The sequence below is a fragment of the Dendrobates tinctorius genome, unplaced genomic scaffold, assembly GCF_039654945.1.
Source record: "Dendrobates tinctorius isolate UK_male_01 unplaced genomic scaffold, ASM3965494v1 ptg000196l, whole genome shotgun sequence".
Classification (NCBI taxonomy): Eukaryota; Metazoa; Chordata; class Amphibia; order Anura; family Dendrobatidae; genus Dendrobates; species Dendrobates tinctorius.
This window is the reverse complement of record NW_027361863.1, coordinates 16,771,816-16,792,761: the sequence shown is the minus strand read 5'-3', so window position 1 is coordinate 16,792,761 and position 20,946 is coordinate 16,771,816. Positions and strand designations below refer to the sequence as shown.

At 46.5% G+C, this 20,946-nt stretch overlaps 1 protein-coding gene across 7 annotated transcripts in view; it reads left to right on the top strand.

Annotated features, from left to right (window-relative positions):
* Positions 1 to 20,946, top strand: part of PIANP (PILR alpha associated neural protein) — a 38,821-nt gene that overhangs the window by 4,682 nt on the left and 13,193 nt on the right. For 4 of the 7 annotated variants that reach the window (XM_073552953.1, XM_073552954.1, XM_073552952.1 and 1 more), the window contains exons 3-4: positions 16,684 to 17,255; positions 17,333 to 17,414. In XM_073552953.1, coding sequence (XP_073409054.1) covers positions 16,684 to 17,255; positions 17,333 to 17,414 — 654 coding nt within the window. Of the gene's footprint in view, positions 1 to 948; positions 1,059 to 16,683; positions 17,256 to 17,332; positions 17,415 to 20,946 lie in introns of all 7 variants that reach the window. The other 3 variants (XM_073552956.1, XM_073552958.1, XM_073552957.1) reach the window with 1 other exon arrangement.

Here is a 20,946-nt window from a genome sequence, read left to right as displayed (position 1 = left end):
GAAACAAAGAATAAACTGTAAAATAATAACCGGGTGTTAAATATTTGGAGGGAGAAATGGCAGAAAGCTCATTCTTTTAGTAAACAAAGTTAAAATGCCTGAAATTAGAGCGCGCAGTGATTGATGCACAAAGATGAGAATATGACGATGGTACAATGGAAAAAGCGTGAGAAGAAAACATAGAATGCACGGGGTTGTGCGAGGTTAGATCGCCTCGTGTAGGGAAAGCAGAATTAGAATGTGCAGAGTGTTTACAGGAGCAAACACCGATCTCACGATGGTCCAGATAGAATGCTTTCTGTAAGGAGAAGGCGTTAGAACGCGCTGTTTGTATGGTGGACACGATCGCGTCAGAGGAAAGGAGGTGAGAACGGTTTACATCTTGAGAAAAACAAAACTAGAATGTCCAGGATTTAAAGATTAGAATGTGTCTGAATGCTCTGTATGTATGGTGCCACAATGCTACAATGTCTAGACTATTATTATTATACATTAATATAGCGCCATTTATTCCATGGCGCTTTACATGTGAAAAGGGGAAATATAGACAGGTACAATAAATACGTGCAAGACAAGGGACACACAAGTACAGAAGGAGAGAGGACCCTGGACTAGTAGTTATAATGTGTGATGTTCATGAAGGAAGTAAACAGATTAGAGTGCTCCATAAAGGGAAAGTGTCCGAATGCTCTGTACGTACGGATACGAGACTATCCGGGGTACGGACCACTGCATGTGGGAATATACAAATTGTCTGCACCCTAATCCCGCCAGCCTGGACTGGCTGACCTCTTGGAGGACTAGAAACATCATCACAAGCCTTTCCAAAATCTTTCACTTGGGCCATTGAGTGTCTGGTGTAAGTAAAGTGATTAAGACCCATGCACCTCCACCGAGTGCACGCGGCATCTCAACAGGACTTGTGAAGTTTTTTTTTCCTGTCCTCAGGGATGAGATTCAAGCCAGATTTGGTGGGATTACAAAGGGTGAACTTCTTGACTCTTCTTTGAATGGTCTCCAGCTCTTCGACAGGACAGAGCTTATTAGTGTTTGGCAATGTAAGCATTAAAGATCTTTTCATGTTATTATAACGGAGCATCTATTCGGGCTATGAAGGACACTTTTGGAGAGTGCAGGAAAATAACAGATGCTGTTGGCAGATTAGGAGGAAGACTCCTCACAGGTTTCCCTGTAACTTTTGACATTCTGACTGTTTGCAGCCACCACTAAGGGGCGATCACAGCATAAAAGATCATACACATCGCATTAAACCGAATAATCAATCTGTATAAACCGCTGGAATCTGCCTGGTATGATACCGGGTAAGGAGAAAGTGTAGTATGGCCCGTATAATAATCTGACGTGTGAGTGGAGGCAGAATGTACAGGATGTAAGAAAGGTTGGAATCCGAAGAAAGGGAGAGAAGTGAAAGCACATCGGCATATGCAGAGTTAAGATTAGATTGAGCATCACAAGTTTAAAAAAAAAAAAAAACAACGGAATGTCAACGGTGTGGGCAATGCTTTCATAATTGCAGAGCAAGGAAGCAATAATACAATGCTCACAGGCTTTATATCAGGAAGAAAGGGTGTGGATAAACATTGTTGTAAAGCATCTTAATGGAAATGAATAGTCACATAGTCAGAGTATTAGCAGATAGTATAATAATGAAGCATAACGGCACTGGTCATGCTCACATAGTGGAGAGGTAATAGTAGAATGCTCACATATCGTTGAATCAAGACTAGAGTGCTCACAAAGTGATAGTAGAATGCTCACAAAGTAGGGAAGCATTGTAGAATGCTAACATAATGGGTAGGGAATAGTGGAATGCTCACACAATGTGGATGGAATAGTAGAATGCTTACATAATGGGGAGGGTATAGCAGAATGCTCACACAATGTGGAGGGAATAGTAGAATGCTTACATAATGGGGAGGGAATAGCAGAATGCTCACATAATGGGGAGGGAATAGTAAAATGCTCACATAATTGAAAGGAAATTGTAGACTGCTCACATAATGGGGAGGGAATAGTAGACTGCTCACAATAGTACAATGCTCACATAGTATGGATGAAATATAATACTCACATATTGGGGAGGCCATAGTAGAATGCCCACAAAGTAGGGAAGCATTGTAGAATGCTCACATAATGGGAAGGCAATAGCAGAATGCTGGAATAATGGGGAGGGAATACTAGAATGCTCACAAAGTAGGGAAATAATAGTAAAATGCTCACTTAGTAAAGAAGCAATAGTAAAATGCTCACATAGTATGGAAGAAATATAATGCTCACATAATGGGGAGGCAATAGTAGAATGCGCACAAAGTAGGGAAGCAATGTAGAATGCTCACATAATGGGAAGGCAATAGCAGAATGCTTGCATAATGGTGAGGGAATAGTAGAATGCTCACATAATGGGAGGGAATAGAAGAATGCTCACATAATGGGGAGGGAATAGTAGAATGCTCACATAATGGGAGGGAATAGAAGAATGCTCACATAATGGGGAGGGAATAGTAGAATGCTCACATAATGGGAGGGAATAGAAGAATGCTCACATAATGGGGAGGGAATAGTAGAATGCTCACATAATGGGGAGGGAATAGTAGAATGCTTGCAAAGTAAAGAAACAATTGTAGAATGTTCACATAGTAAAGAAGTAATAGTACTATGCTCACATAGTATGCAAGAAATATAATGCTCACATAATAGGGAGGCAATAGTAGAATGCCCACAAAGTAGAGAAGCAATAGTATCAGGCAGACAGTAAAAAAGCAATACTAGAATTCTCACATAGTAGGAAAGCAATAAAAAAGCCTTACATAGAAGGTAAGCAGAAGAATGTTTACAGAATACTCAGATGGCAGAGAATGATCACATAGTAAAGTAGCAATAGTAGAATATTCACATAGTAGAGAAGCAGTTAAAAGAGCGCTTGCCTTATAGAGAAGCCATGATAGAGTGCTCACACATTTGGGAAGAAACAGTAGAATGCCAAAATAGAAGTGAATGGTAGAGTGCTCACAAAGTAGGGAAGCAACAATAGAGCGTTCATATCGTGTGGAACCATTAATAGAAAGCTCACCTCGTATGGAAGTAATGACAGAATGCTCATGTAGTGTGGAAGTAATAGTTGATTGCTCACATAGTAACGATAAAACACTTACATATTATGGACGTAATGTTAGAATGCTCTGGTGATTTGCATTCTAGGAAACAAATTAAACTAATGCAGGAGAAGCCAACTGCCCTCCTGACTGTTTGTGTCAATTATCTTGCTGATTCAATAATAACCAGCAGAATTGTGAATGCAGCTGTGGAGAATAATAGCGGCTGTAACTTAGAATCGGTACAACATAAAAACATTTCAATGTATTTACACCGTGACGTAATTTCTTCAGATGCCTTTGAAGGATTTTCCGCTTTGGACAATTCCTTTTTGTCAATATTAATCTGACAATAAACTGACTGCAGGGCGACTATTGCTGGGACCCCCATTGATCAGCTAATCTGCAGAGACATCCGGCAACAAGTGTTCAAATGGCCCGAAGCGCCACCACAGAGGAGATTTAAGTACAACCCAAATTCTCCAAAAGTTGTGACGCTGTGTAAAATGTAAAGAAAACAAGAATGCAAAGATCTGGGAATCTCTTCTCGCTATGTTTTAGTCGCAGCGGAACATATCAGATCAGGAGGTGAGTGTTGTCTCCATTTCATTTAACTCAATTTCAATCAAGTCGCTTAGAAATTGATGACAGCGACACATCTCAGAAAACGTTGTACCTAGGCCGTGACCTCCATTGTGTGGAAGGTGAGGACACAATTTCTGAAATTTTTGGATTGGACTGTTGTCCCCTTCTTATCTGATGTCGGATTCTTGTTGCTCCACAGTTCGGGACCTTTGCCGAATTTTTAGTCTGATAACATGACAAATGTTTTCTATTGGTGAAAACTCTGGACTGCAGGCTGTCGGATCATCACCAGAACTCTTCATCTGCAGAGCCGTGCTTCTGTGATGGTTTGCTGAAATATACAAGTGCTTCCCTGAAACGGACATTGCCTGGATGGAGCAGTTGTTGTTCTATCACCTCTATATAAGTATCAGCATTGATGGAGCCTTTCATGTGTGTGCTGGCCCTGCTATAGGCACTAATGTCCCCCATACCATCAGAGATGCAGAACTGTGCACTGATAACAAGCTGGATGGTCTCTCTCCTTGATAACAAGCTGTATGGTCTCCTTGATAACAAGCGGGATGGTCCCTCTCCTTGATAACAAGCTGTATGGTCTCCTTGATAACAAGCGGGATGGTCCCTCTCCTTGATAACAAGCTGTATGGTCTCCTTGATAACAAGCAGGATGGTCCCTTTCCTTGATAACAAGCTGTATGGTCTCCTTGATAACAAGCGGGATGGTCCCTCTCCTTGATAACAAGCTGTATGGTCTCCTTGATAACAAGCGGGATGGTCCCTCTCCTTGATAACAAGCTGGATAGTCCCTCTCCTTGATAACAAGCTGGATAGTCCCTCTCCTTGATAATGAACTGGATGATCCTTCTCCTTGATAACAAGCTGGATGGTCTCTCTCCTTGATAATGAACTGGATAATCCTTCTCCTTGATAACAAGCTGGATAGTCCCTCTCCTTGATAATGAACTGGATGATCCTTCTCCTTGATAACAAGCTGGATGGTCTCTCTCCTTGATAACAAGCCGGATGGTCCCTCTCCTTGATAACAAGCCGGATGGTCCCTCTCCTTGATAACAAGCCGGATGGTCCCTCTCCTTGATAACAAGCCGGATGGTCCCTCTCCTTGATAACAAGCCGGATGGTCTCTCTCCGTGATAACAAGCCGGATGGTCTCTCTCCTTGATAACAAGCCGGATGGTCTCTCTCCTTGATGACAAGCCGGATGGTCTCTCTCCTTGATGACAAGCCGGATGGTCTCTCTCCTTGATGACAAGCTGGATAGTCCCTCTCCTTGATAATGAACTGGATGATCCTTCTTGATAACAAGCTGGATGGTCTCTCTCCTTGATAACAAGCTGGATAGTCCCTCTCCTTGATAATGAACTGGATGATCCTTCTCCTTGATAACAAGCTGGATGGTCTCTCTCCTTGATAACAAGCTGGATGGTCCCTCTCCTTGATAACAAGCCGGATGGTCCCTCTCCGTGATAACAAGCCGGATGGTCTCTCTCCTTGATAACAAGCCGGATGGTCTCTCTCCTTGATGACAAGCCGGATGGTCTCTCTCCTTGATGACAAGCCGGATGGTCTCTCTCCTTGATGACAAGCCGGATGGTCTCTCTTCTTGATAACAAGCCGGATGGTCTCTCTCCTTGATAACAAGCCGGATGGTCTCTCTCCTTGATAACAAGCCGGATGGTCTCTCTCCTTGATAACAAGCCGGATGGTCTCTCTCCTTGATAACAAGCCGGATGGTCTCTCTCCTTGATAACAAGCTGGATGATCCCTGTCCTTGATAACAAGCTGGAAGGTCCCTCTCCTCCTGAGTCCACAGGACACAGCATCTGTGGTTGCCATACAGAATTTAACATTTTAATTTATGCATCCACAGAACACTTTTGCATTTTGCTTAGTGCATTGTAAATGAGTTTTGGCCCCGAGAAGACGTCAGCGTTTCTGGATTGTGCTGATATTTTGCTTCTTTTTTACATGATAGAGCTGTCAATTGCTTTTGTGCATTACACTGAGAACTGGTTTAACAGAGAATGATTTCTAGAAATTTTCCTGAGCCCGTGCAGTGATTTGCACGACCGAATCAGGTCTGTATTTACTGCAGTGTCACTTGAGGGTCGCAGATCTTGAAACATCCAGTAATGACAGTCCTTCTTGTCCCTTCTGCTGATGGATTTCTCCGGAATCTATGAATCTTTGAATATCCTACATGTACAGGACAGAATATCAAATGTCTTTGCTGAAAATGTTTCTGAAATTGTTCCACAATTTTTAGACACAGTAATTCAGATTTGTGACCTCCAACCATCTTTGCCTCTGTGAGACTCTGCCTCTCTACAATGCTTTTTTTTATGCAGTCATTTCACTTAGTTATAAATTGATCCTATGGATGTTTTTCATTACTTTTCCAGCCTTTTGTTAACACTGTCCCAACTTTTCTGAGATGTGTCGCTGCCATCAATTTGCAAATGAGTTCATTTGTTGCACTGTATGTAATACTTACTGCTTTAGATCTGTGACTGGGGCCTTTCTAGATCTTATCAGGTGGAAGGTGCTATAGCATTTTGCCACATCTTGGTCTAGTGCCTTTGATCATCTAACCATCCCCTGGTGTGCTGGCCCCAGCTGCCAAATTATACCCAACCATCTCCCACAATCCCTCTCTCCTGACCCTGTAGTGTGGCCTATATATGTAGTAGTTGCTAAGGGGAAGCACGCAGTGTGGGGTACAGCACGCAAGCATCCCATAAGCAAAGCATCACAGAAGATAAGCATCCAGCAAAACGGCAGTTATACATGGCAGTTAGTCAGGGCAGGAGTCAGGTAACCCACACTTTGCTCTCCCCTTTAACCATGTGCTTTATTTTTATCCTCCTGTGTTCCCTTGCCATCCACATTCATTACCCTATCCCCCCTCCATCACGACTCATACACATCTGCCCCTCTATACTTCCCTCTCCCATGTACAGCTCCCACACACTCCTCACCTTCCTGAGAAACCTCAGCCCATCTTGCCCAAACACATCGCAGAAAAAAACTACTTACAATTCCAACAACTATTGGCTCTTTATCTTCCTTCTCCTACTGATTTCAGGGGACATCTCCCCCAACCCTGGTCCACCATCCCCCAACCTCGACCCCTACCCTACCTCATATCGAAACCACAATAATCTGATTAACATTACTTGCACTCCCTCATCTCAATCTTTTAATTGTGCCCTCTGGAATCCACGGTCTGCTTGTAACAAGCTTCCTTTCCTACACAACTACTGTCACGCCGTGCTCACCTGGGGGCGGGACCTCGGTCCCGACGTCATCTCTTCCGGAGCTGCGGTCACTCCGGGGGTCCCGTAGGGTGCACACGCACAGCTCTCGTCCCCGGGCCTCCTCCTACATGTCACGTTTGCGCTTGCGCACTCCTGTCAGTGCTGTATAGGGCTCGGTCCTCTCTATGGTAATGGAGGACCTGACCCGGAACCTGTAGTGGTCATGTGCTTTCTGGCTAGTTCCTGACCCGGAACCAGTAGTAGTCATGTGCTATAATAGACGACCTCCCCCTAGGGGAGGTGCCTGATTATTGCTGTGCTTCCTGGCTTGGTCTGCCGTGTCCCTGCCTGGCTGTGCGCTGTACTCAGGTCCTCTGCCTTGCACTCTGTTGTGCCTCTTGGCACACGCTCTGAATCTGCACTCTGCTTTGTACTTGGTTGTGCCTCCTGGCACACGCTCTGACCCTGTGTTCTGTCTCGTACTCGGTTGTGCCTCCTGGCACATGCTCTGACACTGTACTCTGTCTCATACTCGGTTGTGCCTCCTGGCACACGCTCTTACCCTGTACTCTGTCTTATACTCAGTCGTGCCTCCTGGCACACACTCTGATTCCGTGCTCTGTCTTATACTCAGTTGTGCCTCCGGGCACACACTCTGATCCTGTACTCAGTCTCTTACTCTGTTACACCTCCTGGCACACCTGCTGCCTGACTCAGTGCTCTGACGTGCTCCTTGCACGCTTCCTGCTTCACTCACACCCGGACGAACGAAGTCTCTGTATACCACGTGTTCCCGTGTCCACACTTTACACGTTCCTGCAGACACTCTCACCCACTCGTGTCTCCTGTGAGCCGGCCGCCTGGTGCCAGCCGTCGTGGTGCCTCACCCCCTGGGGCTTGCCCCTGACACTCCCTGTATAGGGGGTGGTCTTCACTAGGTCAGCTCGCCCTGGGAGGGTTGGTGTCACGACCCAGAGGGTCCACTCCAGGAGTCGTCACAGTATAATCAGGCCATGGACCCCGCTGGTGCCACCACCTCCATCCAAAAGGAACTGGTGTTCCTACGGGAGAGTCAGACCAGGATTATGGTCTTTTTGAAATCCATGGAGTCTCGTTTGTCGTCCATACAATCCGTTTCTGCCCAGTCCTCGGCCCCGCACCCGATGCCGCACCTCGGCAAGCCACCCCGATATAGCGGGGACCCTAAGTTTTGTCGAGGATTTCTGAACCAATGCCGGTTACATTTTGAGCTTTTGCCGCAGCACTATCCCACTGAGCGCGCCCAAATTGCCTTTATTGTTTCACACTTAGAGGGGGATGCATTAGCATGGGTGAACCCCCTCTGGGAGTGCAATGACCCACTCGTCTCTCGGCTTTCCACCTTTTTGGACACCTTCCGCAAGGTGTTCGACGAGCCGGGTCGGCTGGCCTCTATCACCGAGTCCCTCTTTAACCTCCATCAGGGTACGCTACCGGTAGGACAGTATGCCATCCGTTTTCGTACCTTGGCCTCCGAACTCGGTTGGAACAACGAGGCTCTCGTAGGGATCTTTTGGCGTGGCCTGTCCAGTCGGATCAAAGACGTACTGGCAGGTCGGGATACTCCCACCTCTTTAGAGGATCTGATCTCACTGGCGACACGCATCGACCTGCGGTTTCAGGAACGTGCCCGTGAATTAGCCAGAGAGAGGAGCTCCTCTCACCTCCTCCGTTCCTGCTCCAAGAAGCCGGGAAACTTCTCCGCCTAGGGTTGATAGGAGAGGCCTCCCTAGGTGTACGTGATTCCTCTCCTCCCCTGCTCGTGTCCGTATTATTGAATCTCGGTGCCAAGCGTTATTCTGAGGAGGCTTTCCTGGATTCTGGCGCGGAGGGGAATTTTATCACACTCGAGGCGGTTAAAAAATACCGGATTCCTGTCAGATCCCTGGAGACTCCTCGGTCGATTGTTTCGGTCAATGGTACGTCCGTGCTGGAGTCCGTTACCCAGGCCACCGAAGAGATCGAGCTGCAGATCGGAGCCCTGCACCTGGAGAAGATCTCCTTCCTCGTCTTGTCCACCATGTCTCACGCACTTCTTCTAGGCCTCCCTTGGCTACGGACTCATGAGCCAACCCTGGACTGGCGGTCGGGCGAGATACTCCGGTGGGGACCGTTCTGTCAGAAGTGCCTGTTGCCCGTCCGTCTGATGAACTCTGCCGGTCCATCCCCAGCACCTACAGGTCTGCCGTCGGCTTACTGGTCCTTTGCAGATGTTTTCGACAAGAAGGAGGCCGAGACTCTGCCCCCCCATCGGCCATATGACTGTCCGATTGACCTCATTCCTGGTTCTACGCCACCCAGGGGTAGGATATACCCGCTATCCCCTGCTGAGACCCAAGCTATGTCTGACTATATCCAGGAGAACCTTGCTAGAGGTTTCATCCGTAAGTCCTCCTCGCCCACGGGAGCGGGATTTTTCTTTGTAAAAAAGAAGGACGGCTCCCTCCGTCCTTGCATAGACTACCGAGGCCTGAACAATATCACGGTCAAGAACAAGTACCCATTGCCATTGATCCCGGAGCTCTTTGACCGACTTAGAGGAGCTCGAATTTTCACCAAACTGGATCTTCGTGGGGCCTACAACTTGATCCGCATTCGTTCCGGGGATGAGTGGAAGACCGCCTTTAACACCAGAGACGGTCACTACGAGTACTTGGTCATGCCCTTCGGCCTCTGCAATGCCCCAGCGGTTTTCCAGGAGTTCGTGAATGACGTCTTCCGGGATATGCTGTACTCCTGCGTGGTAGTCTATCTGGATGACATCCTCGTTTTTTCTCCAGACCTCTCCGCCCACAGAAAGAACGTGCGTCAAGTCCTCCAGCGCCTGAGGGAGAACCGCCTTTATGCCAAGCTCGAGAAATGTGCCTTCGAGCAAACGTCCCTGCCATTCTTGGGGTACATTATCTCAGAATCAGGTCTATGCATGGATCCGGCAAAAGTGTCCGCCGTCCTCGATTGGCCACAGCCCCATGGGGTGAAGGCAATCCAACGCTTCCTTGGTTTTGCGAACTACTACCGACAGTTCGTTCCTCATTTTTCCTCGTTGGTTCGCCCCATCTCGTCCCTTATCTGCAAGGGAGCTAACCCAAAGGCTTGGCCCTCTGAGGCTGAAGAGGCCTTCCAGTCGTTGAAACAAGCCTTCGCCGCTGCTCCGGCGCTTCACCGACCTGAGGTTAGTAGACCTTTCACTCTCGAGGTAGACACATCCTCTACTGGGGCTGGCGCAGTCCTTCTGCAGAAATCCTCTTCTGGACGTTTTGTCACCTGTGGCTTCTTTTCTAAAGTATTTTCCTCCACTGAGCAGAACTACTCCATTGGCGACAAAGAGCTATTGGCCATTAAGTTGGCCTTGGAGGAGTGGAGGTACTTACTGGAGGGTGCCATACATCCATTCAAGATCTTCACAGACCATAAGAACCTGGCGTACATCCAGTCCGCACAGAGGCTCAATCCTCGGCAAGCCAGGTGGTCCCTATTCTTCGCCCGCTTTGACTTTGAGCTATATTTTCGGCCCGGCGATAAGAACGTTAGAGCGGATGCGTTGTCAAGATCATTCCTGTCGTCTGATGCAGAGGAAGAACCCTCTCATATCATTGATTTATCCAAAGTAATTACTGTGGCTCCTGTCAAGTTAACCACGTTACCTCCGGGAAGAACCTTTGTGGCTGAGAATAACCGAAAACGAGTGCTAAATTGGGGACATTCGTCCAAGATTGCCGGCCACGTTGGTGTCAAAAAGACTTTGGACTTAATCTCTCGCCATTATTGGTGGCCTTCACTCTCCCAGGATGTTAAAGACTTTGTAGCATCTTGCCCGTCCTGTGCCCAGAACAAGATACCCAGACAACCACCCTCCGGTCTTCTGTTCCCGCTTCCCATTCCGTCGGCTCCATGGCAGCACATAGCCATGGATTTCATTACTGATCTGCCTTGTTCTTCCGGTTGTACTGTGGTCTTGGTGGTTGTAGACCGATTTTCAAAGATGGCTCACTTCATTCCTCTTCCCGGACTACCCTCTGCTCCTGACTTGGCGAAGATCTTCATTTCCCATATCTTCAGGATTCACGGCTTCCCCCAGCACATTGTGTCGGATAGAGGGGTCCAATTCACCTCCCGGTTCTGGAGAGCTCTATGCGGACTCATGAAAGTGTCATTGGATTTCTCTTCCGCCTATCACCCCCAAACCAATGGGCAGGTGGAACGTACCAACCAGATCCTTACATCCTATCTCCGGCATTTTTCTAATGCTCATCAGAATGACTGGGTCGGTCTACTTCCTTGGGCTGAGTTCGCCTACAATAATCACTCCAGTGAATCGTCTACCAAGTCTCCTTTCTTCATCGTCTTTGGACAGCATCTCAATGTGCCTCTACCGGTACTTCCTGTCTCGGGGGTACCTGCTGCCGATTCTCAGTCTGTGGAGTTCTCCAGGGTATGGCAGGAGACCAAAACCGCTCTCGAGAAAGCACGGGACAGAATGAAATTACACGCTGACAAGAGGCGCCTGGACGTTCCTCCATTTCTCCCTGGTGACAAGGTGTGGCTCTCCACCAAATACGTCCGCCTTAAGGTACCATCTTACAAACTGGGTCCCCGTTACATTGGTCCTTTTGAGGTCCTCAGGCGGATTAATGATGTTGCTTACAAATTGAAGCTGCCTCCTTCACTCCGTATTCCCAATTCCTTCCATGTGTCTCTCCTAAAACCTGTGGTTCTTAACCGATTTCATCCTTCTCCAGGCCACACACCCCAGCCTGTTGGCTTGGGGGATGAGTTTGAGGTGAATGACATTTTGGCCATGAAGAAGGTAAGAGGGAGAACCATGTTCCTGGTCGATTGGAAGGGTTTTGGCCCCGAGGAGAGGTCATGGGAACCCAGGGAGAATATCCACGCACCCCAGATTTTGTCTAAGTTCCTCTCCAGTTTTAGAAAGAGGGGGCGTAAAGGGGGGGGTACTGTCACGCCGTGCTCACCTGGGGGCGGGACCTCGGTCCCGACGTCATCTCTTCCGGAGCTGCGGTCACTCCGGGGGTCCCGTAGGGTGCGCACGCGCAGCTCTCGTCCCCGGGCCTCCTCCTACATGTCACGTTTGCGCTTTTGCGCTCCTGTCAGTGCTGTATAGGGCTCGGTCCTCTCTATGGTAATGGAGGACCTGACCCGGAACCTGTAGTGGTCATGTGCTTTCTGGCTAGTTCCTGACCCGGAACCAGTAGTAGTCATGTGCTATAATAGACGACCTCCCCCTAGGGGAGGTGCCTGATTATTGCTGTGCTTCCTGGCTTGGTCTGCCGTGTCCCTGCCTGGCTGTGCACTGTACTCAGGTCCTCTGCCTTGCACTCTGTTGTGCCTCTTGGCACACGCTCTGAATCTGCACTCTGCTTTGTACTTGGTTGTGCCTCCTGGCACACGCTCTGACCCTGTGTTCTGTCTCGTACTCGGTTGTGCCTCCTGGCACATGCTCTGACACTGTACTCTGTCTCATACTCGGTTGTGCCTCCTGGCACACGCTCTTACCCTGTACTCTGTCTTATACTCAGTCGTGCCTCCTGGCACACACTCTGATTCCGTGCTCTGTCTTATACTCAGTTGTGCCTCCGGGCACACGCTCTGATCCTGTACTCAGTCTCTTACTCTGTTACACCTCCTGGCACACCTAATGCCTGACTCAGTGCTCTGAAGTGCTCCTTGCACGCTTCCTGCTTCACTCACACCCGGACGAACGAAGTCTCTGTATACCACGTGTTCCCGTGTCCACACTTTACACGTTCCTGCAGACACTCTCACCCACTCGTGTCTCCTGTGAGCCGGCCGCCTGGTGCCAGCCGTCGTGGTGCCTCACCCCCTGGGGCTTGCCCCTGACACTCCCTGTATAGGGGGTGGTCTTCACTAGGTCAGCTCGCCCTGGGAGGGTTGGTGTCACGACCCAGAGGGTCCACTCCAGGAGTCGTCACAACTACTTTCTGAACAACTCTCTTAATCTGTTGGCCCTCACTGAAACCTGGATTCAGGATTCTGACACTGTCTCTCCTGCTGCCATTTCCTACGGTGGCTTACAATTCTCTCACTCCCCGAGACCCACAAACAGACCTGGTGGTGGAGTTGGCATACTCCTGTCCCCACAATGCACTTTCCAGGTCATCCCCCCAGTCCCATCACTCTTATTCCCTTCTTTTGAGGTCCACACCATCAGGCTCTTCCGTCCCCTCTCCCTCAGGGTAGCGGTCATATACCGGCCCCCAGGCTCACCCACCCTCTTCCTTGACCACTTTTCAGCCTGGCTGCCACACTTCATGTCCTCAGAACTACCAACCCTCATCCTGGGAGACTTCAACATCCCCATTAACAGCCCTAATTCCACATCTGCATCCCAGCTTCTATCACTAACCACCTCTCTAGGCCTCTCACAGCTTTCAACCTCTGAGACACATAAGGACGGTAACACCCTTGATCTGGTCTTCTGCCGGCTCTGTTCAATCTCCCACCTAAACAACTCACCGCTTCCACTCTCTGACCACAACATTCTCTCCTTCACACTCACAAATCCTCGCCCACCCCAGCTCATTCCTACCTACCACACAGTCAGAAATCTACAAGCTATTAACCCTCAGACACTTTCAGATTCCCTACACTCATCTCTGTCCCCAATCTCCTCTCTTTCCTGTCCTAATCTGGCTGTTCATCACTACAATGACACTCTTAGAAGCACCATTGACCAAGTAGCTCCCCTCATCCTCAGAACCTCCAAACACAGAGTAAAAGAGCCCTGGCTCACATCGCAAACTCAACTTCTCCAGCGATGCTCCAGGAGTGCTGAACGCCTATGGAGAAAAACCCGCACACCAGAAGACTTCATCCACTTCAAATTTATGTTAAGAACCTATAACGCTGCCCTTCACCTTGCCAAACAGACCTACTTCACCACCCTGATCTCCTCACTAGCCAACAACCCCAAGAAACTTTTTGACACTTTTCACTCCCTCCTCAGGCCAAAAGCACAAGCCCCTATCACAGACATTTGTGCTGATGACCTGGCCTCCCACTTTACAGAAAAAATAGATAATATCCGTCAAGAAATCTGCTCCCAACCACCAAGTGCTGTGACTCCCATCCCTTCCTACATCTCCCCTGGCTCACTCTCCACATTTGATCCCATAACAGAAGAAGAAGTCTCCAGACTCCTCTCTTCTTCTCGTCCGACTACATGCACTACCGACCCCATTCCCTCACATCTCCTCCAGTCTCTCTCTCCAGTCGTCACAACCCACCTAACTACAATCTTTAATCTCTCCCTCTCCTCGGGCATTTTCCCGTCCTCCTTCAAACACGCCATCGTTACTCCACTACTAAAGAAACCTGCTCTCGACCCATCCTGCACAAACAACTACAGACCAGTCTCCAATCTCCCCTTCATCTCTAAACTTTTGGAACGCCTAGTTTACTCCCGCCTTACCCGTTACCTCTCCATTCACTCCCTTCTAGACCCTTCACAGTCCGGCTTCCGCCCCCTACATTCGTCTGAAACTGCACTCATCAAAGTGACCAATGACCTTCTGACAGCAAAACGTAACGGTGACCACTCTCTGCTCATTCTTCTTGACCTATCTGCAGCTTTCGATACTGTTGACCACCATCTCCTACTCTCTAGGCTCCAGTCACTAGGCATTAAGGACACTGCACTCTCCTGGTTCTCTTCCTATCTCTCTGACCGCTCCTTCAGTGTTTTGTTCTCTGGCTCCACGTCATCTCCTCTTCCTCTTGCTGTCGGGGTACCTCAGGGCTCAGTCCTTGGCCCCCTTCTTTTCTCTCTCTACACGGCCCCAATTGGACAGACCATCAGCAGATTTGGCTTTCAGTACCATCTTTATGCTGATGACACACAACTATACACGTCTTCCCCCGACCTTACCCCCGCTGTACTACAGAACGCCAGTGACTGTCTGTCCGCAGTCTCCAATATCATGTCCGCTCTCTATCTGAAACTCAACCTCTCCAAAACTGAACTTCTTCTGCTCCCGCCGTCTACTAACCTCCCTAAATCTGACATTTCCCTCTCCGTGGGTGGTACCACAATAACACCCCGGCAGCAGGTGCGCTGTCTGGGTGTTTTGTTTGACACCAATCTCTCCTTTACATCCCATATACAATCTCTTGCCCGCTCTTGCCGCTTACACCTAAAGAACATCTCTAGAATCCGCCCTTTTCTCACTATGGAAACAACAAAAACCCTCACTGTTGCATTGATCCACTCTCGCCTGGATTACTGCAACGCTCTATTAATTGGCCTCCCCGTCACTCGACTATCCCCTCTCCAGTCCATACTCAATGCAGCAGCCAGGATCGTCCATCTGGGTAATCGGTACTCGGACGCGTCCGCTCTTCGCCAGTCCTTACATTGGCTGCCCATTCATTATAGGATCCAATTCAAAGTACTTGTTCTCACCCACAAAGCTCTCCACAGTGCGGCACCCCCTTACATCTCTTCTCTCATTTCTGTCTATCGGCCTAGCCGATCGCTGCGCTCTGCAAACGACTTTCGACTAACCTCTGCACTAATCCGTACCTCCCACTCACGACTCCAAGACTTCTCCCGTGCTGCTCCTATCCTCTGGAATGCTCTACCCCAAGAAATCAGGACTATCCACAATTTGCATAGTTTTAGGCGCTCCCTCAAAACACACCTGTTCAGAGCGGCCTATCACATTCACTAATCAAAGTCATTCTCTGTGTAAGTGTGCGTGTGTAGCCCATTCACTATCTCCATCCATCCTTCACTCCTGCAAGATGACTGGACCTTCATTGTAAATACACCATTGTAAATACACACCTGTACTCTGTATCTCCCCCACCTCATTGTAGATTGTACGCTCTCACGAGCAGGGTCGTCTTATTTCGTCTTATTTTGCTTTAATTATTGTATTGTTAGCGTTGTTACTTATGACTTGTGTTTTGAAACTGTTAAACTGTAAAGCGCTGCGGAATATGTTGGCGCTATATAAATAAAGATTATTATTATTATTATTTCAGCTGAAATAGAAAATTGTCAAACGTTCACCTTCTGATCTGTTCTATGTTCTGCTGTGAATAAAACATGGCGATAAGAGATTCCCAGATCATTACACTCTTGTTTTCTTTACATTTTACACGGTGTCACAACTATTTGGGATTTGGGTTTGTATTACAAATCTATCTATCTATGCATTTGTATGTATCATTAGACAGGTAATTTGTAACTTTCAAATATTCAAATTCTAAAAAACATCACTTACAGTATTCTGTATGCAGCTCTTATGCAGACGCGTGTATCTCTGTCATATCAGAGAAGGAATAAATCCTGCAACCATATCAGAGCGAACTGCTATAAAAAAAACAAAAGTTACTATGGTGGGTTGGATATTACACGAGCATACTACTGACTTCAGTAGGCGTCGTGTAATACTTCACTGCTCCTGTGGGGGGTGCTGTAGGGAAACAGAACACTTGCTGCCAGGATGCAGCTGATCGCTCTAGGCCCTAGTGCTGAGACTTTTCATGGTCAGCCCATTTTTTTGGCAACCTCTTAACTGAATGGATTTGTAAAAAGTTGGGTATAGGGCAACTGGGTAGGGAGAATGAACCAAGGGCAGGGGGGTTGATGTTGAAGTCAATCTACTAACCTTCCCCCTCTCTCTCAGGTCTGGTTTTCCTTCTACCATCTTCATTTATTATTCAGTACTCCTATCAAGCACGTGTTCCTCACTCCCCAATGTCCTGCACCCTACGAGGTCGCTCCATCATAGTGCAATAAGATCTTCCTCTATCCCAGCTGTCCTTAAGCATCTACACTCCTTCCATCATCCTGCTCCACAACCCTCAGCCTCTACTCACCATCTCGACCTTCACGCTTCCTCCTCCATGATCGGATCACAAGACGTTCCACCAAAAATCACATACTTCGCCCACAGGAACCATAAGTATCTCCATCATCAGCGCTCTGCGCCCACACGAGGCAAGCGTCAGTCCTCGGCGTCTAGCTTGCTCTTCCCTGCAGCCATCGAAGGAGCAGTTCCCCCATCTCAATACCCATGGGCCATCTTGTGGGACCCTACAGTATCGGACGAAGAAGGGGCTCAAAGTTCTTCCACTCCTCGACCTTTTTACCATTCGGAGTGGGGCATCTTGGAAAATAATGAACCAGCACGAGGACTCGATTTGCGAGGGGTCCCGACGACACTCAGACCCCACGGATTTCCTCCACAAGATGAAGGTAAGGGGAAACCTTGAAAAAAAAAACAAAATCCAAGATGGTCTCTGCACCTTCTTAATTTCTTCCTTTCTTAACAGGAACGGACCCCCAACTGTATGTGACGATCGTCATCTCCGTGGTCATTGTGTTCGTGGCAACCGGAATAATCATCAAGTTCTGGTGAGTAATTATCAATATCACATTGTGTCTTCCATCCAATCGCCAGTGCTACATCTGTGAGTCCACTGCTGCTTCACTGTTAGCTCTCAGGCAGCAAAGCAGCACATCGATGGTTTATACATATGTACAATGTATCAGGAAGATACCCGGGTTATACCAGCATGCTGCATACCCAGCATATACCGGAAGATGTGGGACGTATAACAGCTATATAATTATATACAGGTGATGCCCAGGTTATACCAGCTGTACATATATAATTATATACAGGAGATGCCCAGGTTATACCAGCTGTACATATATAATTATATACAGGAGATGCCCAGGTTATACCAGCTGTACATATATAATTATATACAGGAGATGCCCAGGTTATACCAGCTGTACATATATAATTATATACAGGAGATGCCCAGGATATACCAGTTGTACATATATAATTATATACAGGAGATGCCCAGGTTATACCTGCTGTACATATATAATTATATATATAGGAGATGCCCAGGTTATACCAGCTGTACATATATAATTATATATATAGGAGATGCCCAGGTTATACCAGCTGTACATATATAATTATATATATATAGGAGATGCCCAGGTTATACCAGCTGTACATATATAATTATATACAGGAGATATCCAGGTTATACCAGCTGTGCATATATAATTATATACAGGAGATGCCCAGGTTATACCAGCTGTGCATATATAATTATATACAGGAGATACCCAGGTTATACTAGCTGTACATATATAATTATATACAGGAGATGCCCAGGTTATACCAGCTGTGCATATATAATTATATACAGGAGATGCCCAGGTTATACCAGCTGTACATATATAATTATATACAGGAGATGCCCAGGTTATACCAGATGTACATATATAATTATATACAGGAGATGCCCAGGTTATACCAGCTGTACATGTATAATTATATACAGGCGATGCCCAGGTTATACCAGCTGTACATATATAATTATATACAGGCGATGCCCAGGTTATACCAGCTGTACATGTATAATTATATACAGGAGATGCCCAGGTTATACCAGCTGTACATATATAATTATATACAGGAGATGTCCAGGTTATACCAGCTGTACATATATAATTATATACAGGAGATGTCCAGGTTATACCGGCTGTACATATATAATTATATACAGGAGATGTCCAGGTTATACCGGCTGTACATATATAATTATATACAGGAGATGTCCAGGTTATACCGGCTGTACATATATAATTATATACAGGAGATGCCCAGGTTATACCAGCTGTACATATATAATTATATACAGGAGATGTCCAGGTTATACCAGCTGTACATATATAATTATATATAGGAGATGCCCAGGTTATACCAGCTGTACATATATAATTATATACAGGAGATGCCCAGGTTATACCAGCTGTACATATATAATTATATACAGGAGATGCCCAGCTTATACCAGCTGTACATATATAATTATATACAGGAGATGCCCAGGTTATACCAGCTGTACATTTATAATTATATACAGGAGATGTCCAGGTTATACCAGCTGTACATATATAATTATATACAGGAGATGCCCAGGTTATACCAGCTGTACATATATAATTATATACAGGAGATGCCCAGGTTATACTAGCTGTACATATATAATTATATACAGGAGATACCCAGGTTATACCAGCTGTACATATATAATTATATACAGGAGATACCCAGGTTATACCAGCTGTACATATATAATTATATACAGGAGATGCCCAGGTTATACCAGATGTTCATATATAATTATATACAGGAGATGCCCAGGTTATACCAGATGTACATTTATAATTATATACAGGAGATGTCCAGGTTATACCAGCTGTACATATATAATTATATACAGGAGATGCCCAGGTTATACCAGATGTACATATATAATTATATACAGGAGATGCCCAGGTTATACCGGCTGTACATAATTATATACAGGAGATGTCCAGGTTATACCAGCTGTACATATATAATTATATATAGGAGATGCCCAGGTTATACCAGCTGTACATATATAATTATATACAGGAGATGCCCAGGTTATACCAGCTGTACATATATAATTATATACAGCAGATGCACAGCTTATACCAGCTGTACATATATAATTATATACAGGAGATGCCCAGGTTATACCAGCTGTACATTTATAATTATATACAGGAGATGTCCAGGTTATACCAGCTGTACATATATAATTATATACAGGAGATGCCCAGGTTATACCAGCTGTACATATATAATTATATACAGGAGATGCCCAGGTTATACCAGCTGTACATATATAATTATATACAGGAGATACCCAGGTTATACCAGCTGTACATATATAATTATATACAGGAGATACCCAGGTTATACCAGCTGTACATATATAATTATATACAGGAGATGCCCAGGTTATACCAGATGTTCATATATAATTATATACAGGAGATGCCCAGGTTATACCAGATGTACATTTATAATTATATACAGGAGATGTCCAGGTTATACCAGCTGTACATATATAATTATATACAGGAGATGCCCAGGTTATACCAGATGTACATTTATAATTATATACAGGAGATGCCCAGGTTATACCAGATGTTCATATATAATTATATACAGGAGATGCCCAGGTTATACCAGCTGTACATATATAATTATATACAGGAGATGCCCAGGTTATACCAGATGTACATTTATAATTATATACAGGAGATGCCCAGGTTATACCAGATGTTCATATATAATTATATACAGGAGATGCCCAGGTTATACCAGATGTACATTTATAATTATATACAGGCGATGCCCAGGTTATACCAGCTGTACATATATAATTATATACAGGAGATACCCAGGTTATACCAGCTTGGTCCAGGGAATAAGCTTATGTTATACCAGCATAGGAGACAGCACAAGGCCTGGAGTTGATTGGTTGGAGATGACATAAGAATGATAGACATTTCATTACAGAGAATATACAGTAACATTTATGTGGCTCCAGCTGCTTATGTCGTTGCACACTCTGAGCCATGGAGGAGGCATGCACTTACTTTGGATAAATGACTGGCAGCCATTATGAGCCTTTAATTGTAGCGGCGCTGAGTGCTCCCCTGCTGTGTCCTTCTGCGTGACTCCTCGTCACAGCGGCGCAGAGGAACTTTGCTTCCCCCACAGAACAAATTACATTACAGATCCATCCGGCTGCGATGTCACCTTGGATTTTCTGCATCACTATTTACATCATAAAAATACTTTATGGTGCGACGATTTTTCACTACAAATCCCTGATCCCATGTACTGGCGGGGAGAGGAGAACAGGGGATCAGTGGTGCCATAGGCTCTGCTTCATCAGGGGCTCCGCAGCCTCAGGGGCTCCGCTTCATCAGGGGCTCCGCTTCATCAGGGGCTCTGCGGCATCAGGGGCACCGCTGCATCATGGGCTCCACTTCATCAGGGGCTCCGCGGCATCAGGGGCTCCGCTTAATCAGGGGC